Source organism: Oryzias latipes, chromosome 5, assembly GCF_002234675.1.
Source record: "Oryzias latipes chromosome 5, ASM223467v1".
Classification (NCBI taxonomy): Eukaryota; Metazoa; Chordata; class Actinopteri; order Beloniformes; family Adrianichthyidae; genus Oryzias; species Oryzias latipes.
This window is the reverse complement of record NC_019863.2, coordinates 24,658,504-24,679,648: the sequence shown is the minus strand read 5'-3', so window position 1 is coordinate 24,679,648 and position 21,145 is coordinate 24,658,504. Positions and strand designations below refer to the sequence as shown.

The 21,145-nt window shown below is 40.9% G+C and overlaps 1 protein-coding gene across 1 annotated transcript in view; it reads right to left on the bottom strand.

The window, feature by feature from the left end:
- Window positions 1-20,854, bottom strand: part of LOC101172809 (protein TMEPAI) — a 32,736-nt gene extending 11,882 nt beyond the window's left edge. The window contains exon 1 of the mRNA XM_004069203.4: window positions 20,258-20,854. Within this exon, the coding sequence (XP_004069251.1) occupies window positions 20,258-20,354 (97 nt within the window). The 5' untranslated portion in view covers window positions 20,355-20,854. The remainder of the gene's footprint in view (window positions 1-20,257) is intronic.
- Between the last annotated feature and the right edge of the window lie 291 nt (window positions 20,855-21,145).

The window sequence follows — 21,145 nt, the reverse complement described above, 5'->3', positions numbered from 1 at the left end:
GTCCCTGCAGCAAGCCAGACATGCCGATGGTAAAACTTGCTGACTCTCATTCACTCGGTCAAAGTGCAACGACCTACGACCCCTTCACCTCCTGATAACTACTCTGGCAGACGTCTGGCTGATCACAGGATTGACAGCTTGTTCATAAAGATATGATCAAAGCGAAGATAAAGACACATGAAAGCTCACCACAACACAGATATTTGACAAGAGCATGAAGTTCAGTGCAAACATCTAAAACCGCAGACACTTCCTTGGAGCACAATGCAAAGTTGCAGATGATACAAGTATTCAGTATGTGATTTGGTCTTTATTACAAATGTTTTAAGAGGCAGCTCAAAGACTGTTATGGGGACGCAGCGTCTGAGTCAGTGTGACATAAAAACTTTGTCAGTTTCAAAGTCGAATTAGCCTTTTCTTGGTTGAACTGAAACTAAAAAAGTACTGTGCTGTGGTGGTTAGCTGCATCAATTTGTAGCCAGAATGTTCTGGTTGTAATCCAAGTAGTTACTTCCTGGATTCTCTGGCTTTCTCCCAGTGTCCAAAAACTATCCAATACCTTAGTTAAGGTTCCTGAACTAAAATAAGTGTCAGAGTGTGGTTGAATGTGTATGCATGAGGTTATTGGCAAGTCCAAAGTGTGGCTGGTGTAAGTTCTCCTGCATCCTCAGCCAGGAAAAGCAGGTTTCGAAAAATGGATGGACACTAGGTCAACAACATCAGAGTTCCCCTCCAATCAAATTAAGACTCTAGTTTTTAGGCGATTCATTTCTCGTGTCAACAACAGAGTTTTAAATGAGCTTTAACAGATATCCAAATAAGTAGACGTTCCAAGGAACTAATGTCTGGCTCAGTCAAAGCCAGCCAGGATTTGAATGCACTCTTAGATAAGCACTCCAACCCAGAACATGCTCCATGTTTCTCCAATGGAGAAAATTGGAGGATAACATATTTATGGTTGTGATACTTGAAGTGGGGTATCTGAGGGCCCTATAACAGACTGGCGACCTGCTCAGTGGGGGGCACCTTGCCTTCACCCAACTGGGTTAGGCTCCAGCAACGCTGTGACCCCAACAGCGATTAAGTGGGTGGGTTTGGAGAAATGGTTGGATGGATGGCATCTCAGCTTTAACGCAAAAAAGCGTATCCCCGGCTGTTGTAGTGGACCCTGATCAGAGGTGAATGGACATGATATTGGGGGTAAGTGAACAGTTTTGGACCCTCTCAATGTCAGCCACATAACAGTTTGCCATTTTCATTGTAAATTGCTGCAGGCTAGTGGAAAAAAAAACATGGCTTATTGGATCAAAGTTTCATGCTGACTTCATCGTCATCTACCAGAATTATGAAGATACACAAGGTAAGAAGTGCAGCATTACGTGTGCTCTTTGTTTTCTTTCTTTTGGCTTAGTTTCACATTAGTCTTTGACTAACTCGGAATCTAATCTGGCCAAACATTATTATATAAAATAGATATCAAAGCAGGTTTTTTTCTCACCAAGGAATTCAATGCTTTGGTTTAGATTATCTTCAAAAATATCTGCAAGATATGTTTTAAGTTCTGATATCTTATTGTGTATGTCTGTAGAACTGTAACACTGAATGGTGAAACATTCATGGAAAATAAAAATAGCAGGAAAAAATATCTCAGCAGAAAAGCAATCAGAGTGTCTGGCCCTGACAAGCTCAGTCACAACAAAGTGACGCACCTGGAGGGGTTATTTTTAAAGTGTCTCGAAAGTTTGAACATTTTTACCGGCTCAGAGCAGCCCGACTGCTGAGAGGAGCAAAAGCACACACGAACAGAAGTTTGTGATGACACTAAAAAACAACTCAAATATCCAGACAAAACACAGACAAAGGAAAGACATGCACCTGATCCTGCACTGCGGACTCACAGTCTCTGATGTTAGCTTAATATAAAGAAGGAGACAGTTTATAGACACACACACACACACACCCACACACACACACACACACACACACTACTGGCTCGACCTGCAGAGCTTTCTGTCTGAAACATATGAAAATCAAACCTCATTATCAGCGGCTTGTCTGGCTGCCTGTGTGTTGCTCATTTCAATTCTAGCCAGAAGGAGCTGAACTGCCCCTGTCATCTTTCACCCACACACACACACACACACAGCGAGACCTTTGTACACAAACACATTGTTCATTTGAATGTAAAAGAGGGGCAGATCGCCAGTGTGACGGCTGTGTTTGATGGCAAAAACATGACATTAGACATAATAATCATTAACACAGGCATTAGACATTCACAGGCCAGTCACCAAAACTACAAACGCTGTAGCTTCCTATCAAAAAGCCTTCAGTTCTTCGTCATAAAACCTGTAAATAATCAGCATTTTGTGTTTTACAGTTTGTGTCAGCACCAACTTCAGTGCCGCTCATGTTTTTATCGGCTCTTTCATAAATGTGTTGTAAAAAAAATGTTTTTCATCTCAAAATGTTTGACAAGCTTGAACTGCTGATAATTAAAAAATCCATTTTAGAAATTATAGCATGAGATTGAAGAATCATAAATGGATGATCCTTCCATGTTTCTAACTTATTTGGTTTTATCATTTCAACCGAATTAACAAACCCAATCTCTGAATTACTTGCTTGAAAATAAGTATAAATATTTTCAGATTAACCCTTGTGCTATCTTAGATGACCCCACCCTTACATTGACGTGTTCTCCCTACCATGACAAAGGTGGATAAAGGTGGAAAGATTTCATGTAATCCATGGACACCAGTGAAGATCACAAATCATTGAAGAAAAAAGGTTCAGAGCACTGTCTAGTGGGTCTAGATGACCCAACGTTAAAGTGCCTAGGATAGCACAAGGGTTACAAGCAGATTTTGATGTTTAAATACTGTGCCAGCTTTCTTAAAATGCAGGTTGCTTGTGCACTGTACAAATGTTTCAACCAACTGGAAATCGTTTATATTTCTATTTATTTATTAATTTTTTAACATTCAGCTCAAGTTAGTAAAATCATTAAGATATTCCCAAAGGCTGCCTTGTAGTTTTACACCTATTTATACATGATAATAGAATCTTGGGAAGACACAAAACAATTTTGCACAAAAAGAATTTTGTGCAGGTCTTCCTGATCACAAACACCGACGATAGGTTGCAGTTTTTTTCCATTAAGTTGTGCATTTTATTTGTGGACACAATCAAGTCTAGACGCCAATAGATAGAATTAACTGTACCCGCAGACGTTCCAACTACCCAAATGATTTTTTTTTCTTGTTCTATGATTATCCCACGGCGGTTCTGAGGTTTGTGCTCAGACAATTTGTCTGTGAGTCACTCCTTTAATTTCAATTGAGTCAGAGCTTCCGATGTACATAAAACACTTGAACTCTGTGACATGAGAGAACTGGTGAGTCTAGATCAACTCGAAATGACTGTTTTGGAGTGGCTTTGATGCTTCCTGACACTGCCAGGGCTCACAAAGCAGACAAATCTGTATGGATATCTGCCTTTGTTTCTCTTCCTTTTGTCTTGATTTTAAATTTAAAAATGAAGGCTCATCTCCAAGCTCTCCGTTTGTAAACTCAAATCTCTAGTAAAACAAAAAGTACAGTAAGAAGGTTGCTCATTATGAGCAACCTCCTGTTGGTGAAAGAGTACAGTGAAGTTTAAATCCATCAAGACTTGGACTGTCTGTACAAATAAGCTTATCTGAAAATGATTAGAAGATTTTACAATATAGAAGTAGAGGGCGTTGGGTTTAGCTACCATTGTAAAAAAAGAGGTGTTCCTCAGGGATCTGTTATAGAGCCCCTCCCACCTCAAACTAAAATACACAGACTTCCATCTTCAAAATGTGTTTTTTGTATTTACGCTCAGCTAGACTTTGTGAAAGATCTTCAGTCTCTTCTGTCCATCATCAAATTTAAGGCACTACGACTTAGTTTTAACCCTGTCATGCTGCTTGTCGCTAATTTGCAATGTACCATTAAATCCAGGACTCCAGTTAATTTAGCATCACCTTGAGATTCCTGAGTGTTTTACTACTTGTTAATTTACCAGAAGTTATACTGTCATCACAATATTGATAACTAATCTTGCATATCTCGAGTTTTCTTCATATCGTGCAGGTAGGTTGGACTGTTGGCGTGGAGTAAGCCTGTCCTCATTTCCCATCATCCCTTTGTTTACACTCTCTTCCACTATATAACAGCCCCTCACACCCTCAACCCAACATTGCCGGTGCAACAAAAATGGCGAGCAATATTGGAGCTGTCCGGCCACACAGTATTGAGCCAGCCGCTAACTGCGATGAGGTAAACAAAGACGTTCATGGATCTAGTCTCCGGCAAGTGGGTGCATCAGAATAGAGGAGAGCAGGGAACTTGTGTCCCACCAACTACACACTACGTAACAGCTACAGGCTTTTTCAAACACCTTTTTGTCGTTTGCTCCTGTTTCACAACAATTTAAAGAACAAAAATTTATGAAAGGCAATTATAAGGTTAATCTCCTTTATACATGTCTTCCATCATAGGAAAATACTACAAGAACATGTTAAAAACACCCAAAACCTGGTTTTCATTTGGTTATGCATGAATCTTTGGCACACTTGTCTAGACTGAAAACACTGAACATTGCAGCCAAAGATTGAAGGGTCTGCTCCTCTTTTCCTTTGATTTCAAATGTTTGCATTTTTTTTCATTAAAGAGGCTTTTCATCTGCTGCAAGGTGATATACCTGATCTACATGTTTTTCCAAAAAATGTATTTTTTGCTGTTTCTAGTGCCCTTGTTCAATTAAAAGATAAAAGTGCTTTTGCTGCCTCTGCTTTGAATCCGCTGCCATGGATAATTGTACCTGAGGTCTGAGGTGATTTTGCCCAAACATTTATATAGATGAATGCATGAATGCATTTGTATACTTCATCTGCATTTCAGCTGTGTGTCTCTTATGAAGGAGTTTAAATCAAAAGTGTTGATTTCCTGATTTGTACCATGTGAGATTAAAGCTTTTAAAAAAAGGATGCTTCCTAGTGTAATTAGCGTGAGATCAAGCTTACAAAAGGAGGGGGATGCGAGGTGCTGTCTGCTTCTGTGTACGAGCCAGACATGCGCTCCCTCTCCAAACTGTGTTCAGCTGCCAAACAAAAACCAGCTCAGCCGGTTTTCAGCCACACACACACACACTCCCACAAGCACAAACACACACCTGGCTAGACACAACAGTGTCTGTCTGACCCCGCGTTTGTATTTCTGGGAAAGAAAAATCAATTCCACATCAATACACAAGGCTAATGAATTGAAAGTGCATCTATCTGGAGATGGAGTTTAGTAAATATGCACAGAAAACAGGTCAACGGTGCGAATGGCAATAATTTGCTTCGTGAGGAACTTACAATGCACTTTGAAGTGCGTTTTCCCCTGATACACAAAGATTTTTTTTTGCATTTTTAGGTCTGAAGTCAAGAGTCAAGAAACCGAAAGAAGTATGCTCAAATAAGATACAGAAGAAAACATTTTTACTAAAAGCCTGCATTATTCTAAAATCTCATTTGGCTTTCAGTCTGCTGACCTTGTGACCTCTTGGAAATATTTGTTTTCTGTTCTTTTTGTAAAAAAGATGGAAACAAACAAACAAAACAACAATACTGATAGGACAGGGGCAAATGCAGCCCTTTCTGTTTCCATTGGCTGGATTCCACAGCGTTCCAGAGGAGAAGCAGGCAGACATGACTGTAAGCACCGGCAGCATGCATCACATTTTTCCTGGCTCATATCACCTGAAATCCAGAGATAAGATGTGCCCAAAAAAAAAAAAGAGAAAAGAATCCCTGAAGCTGAGAGTTTCTGATGGAAACTAATCAGCAAGAATATGTCCGAGACATTATGTCATGGAAAAAGCTCCAACTTATCTGTTCAAGATTAGAGCGTAAATATAAAGAAATTTCAAAATAAAACAATAGGTACATAAATACAGTGCATTAAAAACATGAAGATTTAAAGTTTCAGACATTTAATTAGATAACAAAAAGCACTCTTCAAGTACAGTTAATGCTGCAGTTCTTAAAAGACCCACACCGATCATCTTTTAAACTATTGTAAACGTGTTCCCAGTGGTCTTTGAACCATAATTATTTTTGTTAAAGTGTCGTTTTGTTAGGACAGTTTCTGCAGCGTGGCAGTAGTTCAAGAAAAATCCCCCTCTGAGTTTGGGTGGGATTGGTGGCGTAGAGAAACCCCGCCCCCTCTCCCTGTCACCCTGTCAGTAAACAGAGAGCCCTCTGTTTACTGCTAGCTTACAGCCCCCATTTCAGAGGAACAAAAATTGTGAAAATTATTGGAGCTCTCCAACGGCACAGTTTTTAGCCAGATGCCAGCTCGGATGAGGAATACCGAGACCTGCATGGATCAGTTTGTCTGCATTTGGGTGCATCCAAATGGAACGGAGAAAAGAGCATCTGCTCCTGATTAACAATGATTTAAAGAAAGATATACAATTTCTAGCTGAATTTTCTTAATATACGTACTCCATCATTAAGAGAAATACAATAAGAACATATTAAAAACACCAAAAACACTAATTTATTTGAGCAGCTCTTTAAGAGGACACATTTAAAAAACGTTTTATTGTTCTGAGCCATCTAAAACCAAGTCCAGCCTTTTTTATTTTTATTTAACTAATCAAAGTCCTATCGAGATCGGCGGATCCCAGAACTGTGAAGCCAAAAGGTCTTAACCTTTGTGCTATCTTAGATGACCCCACCCTCAAATTGACGTGTTCTCCCTACATGACAAAGGTGGATAAAGGTGGAAAGATTTCATGTAATCATGGACACCAGTGAGGTTCACAAATCATTGAAGAAAAAAGGTTCAGCGCACTGTCTAGTGGGTCTAGATGACCCAACTCCCAACGTTAAAGTGCCTAGGATAGCACAAGGGTTACAAGATAAACTCTACACCTTTTTGTCTGCTTTACAACACAAGTGATGTTTGCGGAAGTAAAAACCATAAATTGCACCAATGGTCACATTATTTGTTTCATTGCACACCTGCTTCTCAGGGCATTTTCCGATTCATAGGTGGAAAAATAACTTTTTATATTTCAACATCCTGAGTAATATTCGAGGGGATAAAAAAGGAAAAATGTTCTATGTTTAACAAAAAAAAACACAACAAAAAGTCAGTCAACAGGTTGCATATTTGCCTGTGAAACTTTCTGCAGAGCTGCGTCTATGTGGTTATTCCATGTTAAAGTAACCCCGTGTTGTTTTGTGGAAATACACACTAAAACCTTACTCTTACGGACCGTCAGCACCGACAGCTAGACCTTTTCTCTTTATCGTCTTCTTAAGCGACGGGCCTCACCTGCGGCTCAGTGGCAAACACCACACACCTGGCTTTGAAAGCGTTCTTTCACTGTGAAAGAGCCGGCTCAAATCAGCCCAGATCCTCAGTGCATCCTCCGCCTGAGTCAACTTGCCTTTCCTTTTGTGCCGCTGCGTGTTTGTGTGTGTCAGGCAGAGATAACCTCCAGTTCAGACAAAACAAATATCTGCAGAAACCCAAACATGGCTGTAACAAAGACGCTGGAATGAAATGTTGCAAGCAAAGGGAAACTCTGAGTGGGAGGTGGGCTGGAAATCAAAAATAACAGGAGAGAATATTTGAGTTCCTGGAGATTTTCTGTTGCATTTGAAATGGTTTAAAACACCTAAAACAGCACCTTTTTTTTTCACTGTGACATCTACTAGACTGTCTCCCACACAGGCACAGACTCTTATTACTTATCAAGACTTTAAGAACAATATATAAAGCTTTTTTCTTTTGTAAAATCCCTCGCCAATGACCCTATTTTGTGTGCAAAATCCGTATCTTTTATACTTTCCGTGATGACAGAGCAGAGTAGGAAAAGAAAACAGTTCCAGTCCAATGCAAAAAATGAGAGATTTGAGTCATGTGTGAAGCAGACTCAGCCAAGAATCTGTCCAATCTGAGTGACGGGAGCTTTTTTAAAGTCACGCCCTGCAAGATGTATATTCTATATTCCGTGAAAAGGAAAAACCACAGAGGAATTTCATAAACATGCCACATCTATTACACTTGTTGGAATCTGGCCTAAAGAAATGTTTAACTGAAGATCAGGATAGGAGTTATGCTGGGGCTGGCCGTCCACCTCCTCAAAAATGTAAATGAGTGTTGGAATCACAAGAAACTACTGGTAGCCGACTGAGTTTTCATCCCATAATCCCACCATAATGCCAGCCACCCCACCCTGTTGGAGTTGCCCTTGCTGCTCCCTCATAGTGGACTCAGTCATGAAGGAGCTGTTGACACACAAAATGTATAACTTAACAGAAAAACCACCGGCGAAGCGCAAAGACATAGCCAGCACGCTTACTGTTTGGATCCAATAACGATCCAAAGATGGTACATTTCTAAATTCTGCTACCCAACACCCAAACACGGTGGCTTTGGTTGCAGAGAGTAGTGTAAGCAGCTGAGATCAAAACCTATTCTGGTCAATGAGTGTGGTCTCCAGGGATGCAGCGAGTCCCTTTGCCACGATTTAGTTCCCCTCCATTTTTGGGGCACGGTTTTATTTCAGTTGGATATATGAATTGTGTCGTACAAAACAACAACAGAAAACGAAAACTTTGGAAAAATCCTTGTCATAATTTGCTACTAAGCAAGTAATGATGGAAAAGCTTTCAGTTGGCTTATATGGCCTGGTGTAATGTAATAAATCAATAATAAATCTGTCTTATACCTTAGTCGCAGCTGCCCTTGTTGGTGGATACACACCGTCTGTGGGCGAATAATTGCCAAACCTGTACGGAGCATGCAGATGGCCCGCTCAAAATGTTGAGGCTGTAGACCGCTCTGTGAGCCCGTGGTGAGAAAGTGTTCGAGCACATTTCTTTTCTATGGGCATGCTGGGCTGACAGGTTGTAGCAAACACTTAAACACATGAGGATAAGCAAGGGTTAAGTAGGGGAGATGCACGTCGTACACATTTCTTATTTTTCACCCCTGAAACCTGCATATTGTGCAAGGGGCCTGTTAGTGCGCTCTTTGTGCTTGTAGTCTGACTTTTAGAGATTAGGATATTCGACAACCAGAGCACTGTTTTTGGGCATCCTACAGACACTTGCATACCACCTGCACACCCTCACCTGCAGCCAGTGTCAGTACTTTTACCTTACGTACAACTGCAATGCAGCAAAAGGACACCGCACAACAGTATCACCCACACGTCATAAGTGCGTGTAACTTAGATTATCCTTACAAATATTTTACCACACACACAACCATCATATACGTTCCATTTTAACGTAAAGGTGACCGTACGAGCCACAAGAAAACTTTAAGACACATCTGGGCTCTCTTTAACATGACATTCCCTCTTCTCTACGACCCTCCGCGGTCCCAGACATAAAATTGACATTAACTGGATCAAGCAGACAGGAAATAAAAAGCACAACTATAAGCTTCGTTTTCACGCCCAGGTAAAAATGTCCTTTTGCAGACAGAAGAAAACTGTCCACACCCAGCACACGTTGGTTGGACCAGCCTGGCTAACACGTAACTAAATAAAATGAAGCTTTGTAATAAAAAGTCATTCTGATCACACATTGTTCCTTGCACATGACAGTATATGAATTTAATGTGTGTGTCTTTATGTGCTGCTGTCTAGACACACTACCGCCTACTTTATATGATGTGCTTGCGATACTTGAGGATGGGGGGGGGGTTCATGTCTTTGAGTGTTTGGTAATGAGACCTGCCTGTGCACTTAGACTGTGTTTGAATACTTGAATATGTAATGGTAATTAGAGGTAATATAAACAGAAAGGAGGAGTTAGTGGCACTTGTGTGTATGTGTATGTGTGTGTGTTTATAGATGCAAAAGATGTGGTACCAGCTGTTTCCTGTGAGCTGGGGGGGGGGTATGGAGAGGCAGACACAGTCCTTTCTTTAAGTGCGTGTTTGTGTGTGAGTGCGCACGTACGTGTGTGTGTGTGTGTGTGTGTGTGTGTGTGTAGAGGGTCAAGCCCACGGTCATGAGCGACTGGGACATGAATGTGTGCAGGGGAGGCAGAGGGGATGTGTGTTGTTTCTCAGACCAGAGTGCTTATTGTCTAGACCGAGTCCCACAGTCAGGGCCAGCTGACTGGTTGATGATTGAGCCCGACGGTCTCACAGCAGACTTTATGGGAAAAAAAACACTCTCCGAAATGCTGTGGTGCTCCACATGTTCATCCCGTAAACAGAAACAGGACGTCAGTGCATTACGAGCCAGACTCCAACAAATGTGTGGAAAAAATCCTCATATTCACGTACTGTGCTACTGCTTGACCATAGATAGATACCCGTACCTTGGTTTTGATGCTAATATAAAATACTTTATGTAAGCGATGTATATTTTATTAGTTTCCCAGTGGCTAGAATAAACTTTGCTATTAAATGCCCTGAGAAAGAGAAAAAATAAAGTAGAAAAGAAGACAATGAGCATTTTACCGTGTTTTCTCCTCCTCCTCTCATGACCTGACCCCTGACCTCTGCACTCCCAGACACCAAGGCTGTTTCATTTCACCCCCGCCCTCTCCGCAGATGCACGGCACCCTGGTTTTCATATGCAAACACTCCCTCATCAACACAACAAGCATTAGCATGCATGCATTTCTAATGCAGGTGCTTTTCTGTGCATAAATTTATCCACTCTTTAAAAATGAATCTAGAGCTCGGAGGATCTTTAACTGTGTACATGTGAATCAACCACTGTTCTATTCTTGATGACATGTCCATGCTCTTCCATTCAAACAAATATAGTTGTTGTTGTGAGTTTTCAGACCTTGACACTGATTTTAAGACGAAAATTATGGTTTAAACTGAAAGGTTTCTCTTGCGTTTAAAAAAATGTTGCTTTTATTGCTTTAGCAATCAGCCAAGGATGCAGCCAGTGACTGGACCCCTCCCACAGACATCTGAATTGTGTTCATACATAAATCTCTATAGTTGCACTCAGACCCTCAGGTCTGAATTATGGATCACAGAGATGTTCATTTTTCCATTAAACCATTTTTAACCCAAATTCCGACACCATTATTGTAATTTTTAAACAAGTATTTTGACCAAGAAAAGGTAAATAAAACCAACAGGCTCACATATTTATGAGCCATGCTAGCAAATTAGGGTTAAGTTGTTGCAACACGTTCCTTTTAAGCTTGTGTTGACACAGCTTCTAAATGCAAAACAAAAGATCTTATCTAGATCGTATAAAATTAATGTCTAATTTGTAGCCAAATTTACACTTTTACACTTTATGTCAGGCTGGAAAAGTTTTACTCAGACAGAAGACTTTTTTGGAATAGAAGTCATTATATTTATTAATTACAAGAGATATGTTTTTTTCATATAAATGCAGAAGAATTCTGATTGCAAATATTGTGTGAGCTTCTCTCCATCAGCAGGTGAAGCTAAAGCGAGAAATCCCAACTTGGCAAGACTAATTAACAAAACCACATGTACCAATTTCTTCTGTTCACATAATCAGACCTTATCATGAGCATTTTGCACAGCAGACTTCCCCTGTGCCAGACTAATTAAGCTAAGACCCTTTTATTTCATCAACGTAAACATGCAACAACCAAAGTATTTAGAGAACCAGACAGCCATAAAGGACGTATTTTGTCTTTCTCAGACTAATTAATGTGAAACAAGACAATCTTTTCCACGTTGCCTCATGACACTCAGACAGTCGCTGCCTTTATTTACAGAGGAGCCTCTCGGCACTCAGACAGTCTCTGTGTGGATTTATTCACAGTGCCAGGCAGACATATAGGCCCAGCTCTGACTACAGACTAATTAATGGAACTACATGGTTCCAATGGAGGTCCAGGGCCTCAGCTGAGAGCCGTCTCATATGCAGATCATATGCAGAGCACACACATGAGCACTTACACAACCCCCAAAGTGTCAGTGAACTTGACCCCCAAGCGCACATGCTGGATGCATCTACATATGTGCACGATGGGAGCATCCCGGTGACTTTTTGGGATTCTGTGGGGGTTGCTGCTGTCTAGACGGAGAAACAAAGAACAGCTGAGAGGACCAAAAAGGGATGGGGTGAGGGAAAAGATTCAAGGAAGCTGGGACTTTACACCCCAATGACGAAAAGCATCAAAATGACTCAGACGCACCAACATTTTGATCTGGTTGCACAAATATTTGATTCATGGTGAAACAATGCCTTGAGGATCGAAGGAAATGGGGCCAAGAGAGGAAGAAATTCCAGTTAAAGGGGCAAGGAAATGAGACAGCTGCAGCAGAAGGAAGCAGGATGTGAGCCCTTTGGACTCTGTCCTCGTCCACGTGAACACGGAAATTTGAAGTTCTTCCCTCCTTCATTCTCAGAAAAGAAACAGCAACGGTTCCATGATCTCTGTCCGAGGACAAATTCAAATCCCATATAGAGAAGGAAACGCTGCCCCCCTTATAAATACTTGTTATTCTTTTAGCCAAATCTGAAGAAACTCTGCAGCATTTGTGAGAGGTCAAAAACTTAAAACTAATGCCTTGAAGTCCCACTCTGATCATCTGATCTATTGTAAAAGTGTTCCCAGTGGTTTTAATTATGATTATGTCGTTTTCAGCCAAAAATCAAATTGTTTGCGAGGACATAGTTTCTGTCAAGCGGCAGTACTTAATTAGAAATTCACTTCTGAGTTGAGGTCGGGACTGTTGGCAAAGGGTAAGCCCACCCCCACTTCCCATCACTTATAACTCTCTGCTCACACGCTCTCCCACAAGCCTACAGCCCTTCACAACCCGCTGCTGCAAAAATGGCGAGAACTATTGTAGCTATCCCGTCGTACAGTGTTGAGCCAGAGAATAGCTTGGACAAAGAAAACAAAGACGAACACGAGTCTAGTTGTCTACAAGTGGATGCATCAGAATTGAGTGGATTATGTTGCCGCCCACAAATGCCCAAAATGCATTTTTTCGTCTGCTCCTGAATCACAATTTAAACATAGAAATACTCAGAAATGCGCTTCTGAACTTAAGTTTTGATATATGTCCTCCATTATCAGTAAAATGCCACAAGACCATGTTACAAGACCAAAAACAAGATTTTCCCAGGAGTGGGTCTTTAACGTCATCTGAAATCAGAAAAACAACGGAGGGCAGCCGAGTCAACTGCTTTTGGAAGGTTGCTTCCAATTCACCATCTTCCTCAATCTTTTCAAATCGCCTTGTGGTTCAAAGCAAACTGTCAACCGGGTTAAAAAAAAAAAAAAAAAGTCATTTGATCCACACATGTTTCCGTAAACAAAACGTCTGCTGGTCCCTGCTTCATGAGAACAAAGCTGAGCTGCATTTTCAAAGAAAAAAAGAGCAAATCTTAACTCAGCTGACTATCACAACATCACATGCACAGTCACACAGAGAGGAAATTAACAAACTAGCACGTGTGTAGTCTTGCACTAACAGCCAGACAGAGAAGTTTACATAATACGTCTAGGAAGGCGGCCAGAACCGCCGCAGTCATTTAATTTCCATGATTCACTGAGTTTCAGGGAAACGGGACAGAAAGAACCTGAATCAATGAGAAGTAAAGACAAACACCAAAGGCAAACACTCCCCATGTGGCCAAACAGTCTCGGAAACGTCCTCTCAGACACAAAAGTCACACAAAAGAGCGTATGTTTAGAGGTACATTTTATAAGTAAAATGTGTTTCATCCAACTCTAAAAGTCAGCCCTCTCTGCTGTCGTAGCTCCCAATTCAAACTGGGAGCATCTGTAATAATTGTCCCTACACTGAAAGCTGCAGCCGTCAAACTGACACAGTTTTGAGATCGGCAGCACGGTCAGAATCCTAATGAGTCATTATCTCTGTCACATGAAAGCAGAGTTTAGAGGAAGAGAAAATATTTCCATAAACTTCCTAAACTGCCCCCCCAAGAGATTAAGCAAAGTTGATTTACCCGGTCGGGCCTGTTCAGAATGTAGAGAACATCCCTGCAAACCTTTCCTGCCGCTGTCACTCAAACAGGGAATGCTAAACATCTATTTTCAGAGTTATTTCTCAAAAAGACATTGTTCATTTCGGTCGTCAGCAGCACTTCGAGGAGCTATTTTAATGATATTTATGGACTATTTGCCATTTGATCTCTTCCAGTTGCATCCCAATATCAATGTTTACAGCATAAATATTAAAAATATCTATGTTGACATTCATGTTTTTATCATATTTTCACTTCTTTGAGAATAATTTAATTGATTTCACTAAATGCAAAACAGCATTTAAGATGTTTTGAGGGCAAGTCATTCTTAAATACACATTTTTGTACACAATTGGTCATGCAGTCAGAAAAAAAGATTACTTTAACATTTTAAATCAAAATATCTAGAATGCTTTAAATAAAGAAGTTATTTAAAGGGGAACATGGGGGGGGGGGGGGGGGGGGGTTCAAACGAACAGGTAGAACCTGCTGTGAAGACCCACTCTGCACAAAATGAAGGATTTGTCTGAAATATCAACATATCAGCTCCGCTAGCAATAGTTTAAAGCGTTTTGTCAGATTTTATTAACAATACAAAAACTGGATAATACCAATATGAGCAAGATTTAAAGTGCCACTTTAATATGTAATTGCACACAAAAAAATTCAAATCATTCAATTGCACAAGAAAAGATAATGCATTTGATAATGCATTTTTGGGATTTTTGTGTTATGGCTGCATGGGTCTTAAACCTGTGAAAACCGAGACAACGCTGCGGTCCTCAGGCTTCGTTCCCGTGTGGCCAGGTAGGGCTCATATGTTGGTGTTCTTCCCTCTCAACGCGGCAGTCACCTCCGGTCTACCTTGGAATACCATTTCCTCAAATTCAAACAGCAAAACGCTGTTACCCTGCAGCTGAACTCCCAAACTCTCACACTCTTGATAGGAACATTTGTGTTGGCTGCACAGACAGATGGCGGACGTGCTGATGTCAAACCCAGGAACAAATGCAGCAGCAGCTACTTGAAGGAAATGATGCTTGAGGGCCGATAGCATCAGTGACTTCTCATGCACCTACAGACCAGCACGCATAGTCCGCCTGTGAGTAATGCTGATGTCATGTGCTTTGGCTAGCAGGGCCTGCCGCTTGGAACAGATGTGTTCTTGCATCTGTGTGTGTGTGTTTTCTTATGCCCAGTACATGAAAGCCTACAATTACAAAGCACAAGATCCACATGAAAGAAGGATAAACGGATAAATGATAGTGAGAAGTGAGTCAGGGGCTCTGCAGCTCTTTTATAGATCTGACCGTTTGAATGCTTGAAATCCAGCTGTTGTAGGTGGATGGGGCGGGGTGCAACCCTACTTGGAGCTGCATTAGTGTTGTATCCAGGAACTGCTCTATAGCTAATTCAATCAGAACCCAGCGGAGCTGCTGATGTCTTCTCGCTTCCTGGTATCTGTGTTGGAAAGGAGCAAACTCCCTGCTTTGCTGAGGTGTCACGCTCTAACAAACACAGAATCAGGCTCTCATTCTCCTTCCCTGCATTGTTGGACACAAATTGTACTGTTTTGTTCCGGCTTTAAACACAGTTTCTCAAATGCATTTCAAAGGAACACAGTACAAAAAAAATGAATCTTAAGTAACATTTTTATTTCTGTCTTGAAAAGGTAGTCAGGAAAGTTTTTCAAACACAAAATATTCTTAGTTTAAGCAAACATGCTTCAGATTCTTTCCCTTAAAATGACATTTTACCCCACTGGCAGATTTTTTTTTCTTCCTTTAAAAACATTTTTCAAATTTAAATCCTTTTTGACTTATTTTTATAGGGGGCTTGTTTTTGCAGAGTGAACGCTAGACGAAGAGCAGACAGGTTTGTGATTGGAGGTAAAGTCTGAAAATAAGATCAATTACAAATTGTGTCACAGGTCCCTCACCAGCAAAAGTCACACTCGCTTGTATTGTGTTTCTAAACGAAGAATTGGATTTGTAAACGTGTCTTTCAGTAGCACAAAGCATCAGAAAATCATTCTCTCTTTTTTTAGGTAAGAGTTTAGATATTTCCCTCACGTTAAACATTCTTTGGATTGCCATCTTTCATGTATAAAATGTGAATTCTTCTGACTTCCTCCTGCCACACGCCAACACATACTGCCCAGGACATCAGCACGAAGATTAAAAATAAGCTTTCTTTGTGAAAATAAAAAAAGAGACCAATGCATCATTAGTTTCAGTCCTTCGTGACTTTCAACTCAGCAGATCCTCAGCGCCATTCTTCCCAAAGTTTCAGCTCAGTCCTCCCTCTGCCGCCTTCCTCTCCTCTGTTCCCCACCGCATCTCCTTCTTTGGTTCATCTGTTTCCCTCTCTGTCCTCCAGACTAAACATTGTGTCTGTTTTCAGACAGAGGAATTGTGCGCATGTGTGTCCGTGCATGTGCATCTGCATTCTTATCTTCCCGTTCTGTAACAAGTTCAGGCAACGATCCACGCAATCTGTGACGGGAGCCGGGTTCACACGGACATGCTCTCATTCGCTTTCGTTTAGCCCTCATCGCTCGCTGCGTCTCATTCATTTTTCACCTAGAAAAAATGTAGCATGACTCACAGTTGGAGCTATTTGACAGCTTGGATGAGCATGAAACAAAACATCTGGCTCTTTGCATTTTAAGCTCTGCAACTGCAGATCTGAAATTCTTTTGCAGCACGCAGCAGGAGAGAGTGAAAGATTAGGAAGATGACTAAACTGGGGATACACAGTCTATAGCTTAAAGCTGAGGCGGGAAGAATCTGGGGAAGTATTTAAAAAGAAAAGCCAGAAACCATGAGCATTGGCAAGCGCCTTAAACGTGTTAAATGCAGATTACTATCAAATGGAGTCAAATCCCACTCCCCCAGATGGTAGTCAGCTGTATAACCTTTTCAGATATCGCGTCCCACTTCTTACAGAGACTTTTATCGCTTTTATTTCCATACAACTCAAAGATCAAGCCTGAAAGAAGCAACATTTTAGGCAAAACCTCCGTGTTTGAAGGCTGCAAATAGACCAAACAAATGCAGAAAGGTTTCCTTCGACACCTTACGGGGTTTCAGCAGAATTCCACAGATTAAAGTCCCACTCTAAAAAAAATTGTGTTTTGGGTGTTTCTAACATTTTCTTGTTCCTTTTTTCTTATGATGGAGGATATTTATAAAGAAAATTCTGCTTAAAACTGTGTTTCTGAGTATGTCTTTATTAAAATTGTTGTGAATCGGTAACAGACTAAAAAATGCCGTTTGAAAAAGCTTTTAGCTGGGATGTCGAAGCTACTTAAGCTAACGGGAGAGAGAGTAGACAGATGGATGTCGGGAAGTAGGGGAGGGCTTACTATGTGCAAACTGCCCACAACTCGAGGCAAATTTTTAATGAACTCCAGCCGCTCTGCAGAAACTATGACCTAGAAAATGACACATTTTTTGATTTTGGCTAAACGACAACCATAATTAACAGGCCACTGAGAGGAACACTTTTAAAATGGATCAAAAGATGATCCAAGTGGGACTTAAAACCCCAAAGTTTTTATTTTTATTTTTAATTGAGCTTTATATTGATCCATTTATATTCTGAGGTAGATTTAATAAATTCCGTACTTTCAGTGCAGCAGCAGTTAGCTGCAAAGACCCCAACAGTGGTGGCAAACCTGCCGGGTCAATGTTTCTGTCCGCACCTCCTTTCTGAAATGGGGAAACACACAAACGATGTGAGTTTTTTGGTTTGGAGAGACTGGAGAAGCACCCGCCTATCTCTAATGTCATGTCAAAAAAGTGTAAGGAGAAAAAAAATAATCAAATAAAATCTAAAAGGACTGGTGACACCAGCATGAACCTTTTCCCACACATGATTGAGTAAAACGCATTACTCACTGGGTTCCCACATTACTTTGGTTACCAATTTAAAAAGTGGAAATTCATAAGAGTCTTTAAAGTATTAAAGCTGCTTCCAAGAAAAAACAGTTTCCAACCTGGAGTGAAAGCCAGAAGAGTTGGTGCTGTGAAGACTGGGACCACATGTTTTTAAAAGAGCTTAAAGGTCATGGACTCATTCCAAATGAATGCTAAAATGAGGACGTACCACTCTGTTTGGTTACACTGACAGAATGAAACAGGAAAATTGGCTTTTTCAGCATTGACTGGGCATTTCATGTGGGCGATATGGATAAAAATATCTCCAAATTAGCATAAATTAAGTGTTTTCACCAAAAAAAAAAACAAAAAAAAAAAGAGTTGAATTTTTTTTTATAGAGGGAGTCATATATGAACTTGTCATAGAAACATTAAATAGGATTCTTTCTGAGTTAATTAAGACTATCCCATAAAAATACATTTTCCAACCAATAGAACTTCAAAAGCTGTATTTGAGAACCTAAAAAATGAGCATTTTGATAGGTTTGATTTGGCTGGAACTCCTGTTGTCTTTGCTTGATGCTCACAGCTGGCACTGGTATGGAAGAATGTTAAGGTCCTTCAGAGTTCCACCCCCACCCTGAAAGACCATCGTTGTGTTGGGCCAATCTCACAACAGGCCAGCCATACCAAGTTGGAGCATGTTTGACACTCAGTCTGACTTATTTGACTAGTACTAGTACGATTTGGACTCCAGTCTTGATGGTTAAGCTCAAAGTAAACGCATCCCAGTGGGGAGTAGAGAAGAGCACCGCGGGCTCTGGTTAAAAAACAAAAACAAAAAAATGACGCGCTATAAAAGCCAACCACAAAATCCATCATTTTTTTAACCAAACTGTTCTAGTCCTAATGAAACCACTGTCACTCTGCTACATCAGATCATGAATTTATAAGTTTACTTTTTTTGCTTGTTGTTTTTATTTCTGGTACTTTTTACTTTATTTATTTATTTATTTATTATTCAATCCAATTTAACCAAGATTATTCACAAACTTCCTTAAAATCCACTTGAATTTTACAAATAAATAATGATTATTAACTATTAGTGAGTTTAATTTAATGGTAAAACTTGCATTATTAATGAGTAAACATTATTTTGAAATGAATAAATCAATATTTTCCCTGTCATATTTGAGAAATCTCGTCTGTTCTACCTTTTTTACATTGACTTAAGACTGAAAAGCATGAAATGACTTTCTAAAATTCATAGTGTGATTAAAATAAAACTAACCTAGTTGACATTCATTTAGACAAAGCATGTTCAAAGCCATCCTGAAATATAATTTTATTACATCACAAATGTGTTGATTAAATGTGACAGAAATGATTGTAATAAAAGATGGAAAATGAGGATTCCTTTCACATCTTGTCCATTTCCACCCATTTATAATTAGGCAATAATCTTAAGCATAACTACCCAAAAAATGGTTCCTCAATAGGTGTAAAAAATAAAAAAAAGTAGCAGATTATTTGTGTCTTGATCTAAAAGAAAATTACATTTTTAGAAGTGCTGACAAACGGCTAACAGGAGCGGTGCTGCTGCTGATCTGCACTGAAAACGTTAGTTTAGACAAAACAACACTTATTCATCCTGACTACACGAACCACGCGCGTGCACACGCACGAGCCGGCATGAGTCAGAACCTGAGCTGACCTCAGCCGCGCACGCGTACAAAATCAAGACCTGGCGGCATCATCATCATCACTAGATTATCTCTGGAAGTCACAACAACACACAGACGGTCGCGCGCACGCAGGGATTTCCCGGACACACAAACACACACACGAACGCCTTCGCGTGAACGCGCTGAGGCGACCAGACAGACATCTGGCTTCAGTGGGATGACTGAACTTCCAGCTCCCCCATCCTCAAACTCTGAACCACGGAGGAAAAACCGCCCTGTTCACGCAGATCCATGTCTCGCCTGACAAAAATGCATCTATTTTACGTTTAAATCGAATTTTTAAGGCATTTTAAGAACATCTTTGACTTGTTTTGGCTGCGATCAAATGTTTGTTTCAAGTTCAAAATCAACAGTGGGAAAAAGCAAACACTTCAGACAACGTATTTAAAAACATGCAGAAAGTTAAAGCTGGGCCACTCAAAAGAACTAAGATGTTTCTTTGTTTTGTTCTTTTTGTTTTTTTTATATTATGTCAGAGTGACAGAAAACTAACACACCTATGGGGAATGAGCATTGTAAAAGCAGAAGACATCAGCAGCAGCTTCCTTCCTCCGACTTTCACACCGCAGCAGAAGTTGCTGCGACATAAAAGATCCACGCAGGAGCAGAAAAGTGGAGTAAAGTGGTCAAACTTACTGATTTCCATGCTCTGCTGGGAAGTGAGGCGCTTGCAGTTACAAGTACAGGAGACATTGGCGGCGGTGGCGTTTAAAACACCCATCAAGTTCAACATTTACGGGGCCCCGAAAGCAGACATGAACGCTCCACGGGAGGCGCGCGGGGCTCAGCTCGGGGAGAGGGAGAAGGAGACCGAAAGCAACGTCACCTCGCCCCCCTCTCAGTCTCCCGTTTGCTCGCTTCTCCCCAGCCTCCTCTCCTGGTCCCGCTCTGCGGTCCGCCCGTCCTCCCCTCGTCTCGGTTCTCTCCTCCTCCTCGTCTCTGGTTTCTCCCCTTCCTCAAACGGATATTTTTCTGCGAACGTGTCTGTCGTTCATCTGTCCGCCGCGGAATAGAGTCGAAAATGGGGGACTTCTGATAGTTTCATCGTCCGGTTCGGGTTGAGTCAGTTCATCCGTCTTTTCCGTCCCGTGACCGGCGACTAAACTGCCAGGGGACGTCCGTCTGGTCCTGGCAGTTCCTCTCTCCTCCTCCTCCCTCTCTCTCTCTCTCCCTCCGTCTGCCCGTCTCTGGGGATTTCTCCCTCTGCTCCTTTCTCCCTCCTGTCTGACTGTCTGAGAAGCAACAGACGGAACAGAAAGATTTATGAGCTCAGACACGCCAAACTTCACAAGATAACATTGGATTTCTGCTTTTCTTTTTCTTTTTTTCTTCTTTTTTGGTTATGCACCACTGCGTTTCAGCGATCCATGACGGACCGTTTCAAGCACATAATCATACTCAGACTAATAATCCACACAACCTCCTGTGAGAAATGACTCAATGCTTTTGTCTTGGAGAACATAAGCAAGGTGGAGACCTAAGAGGGAAAATCAAAAGAAAACTAAGATGCCTTTTTGTTGCTTG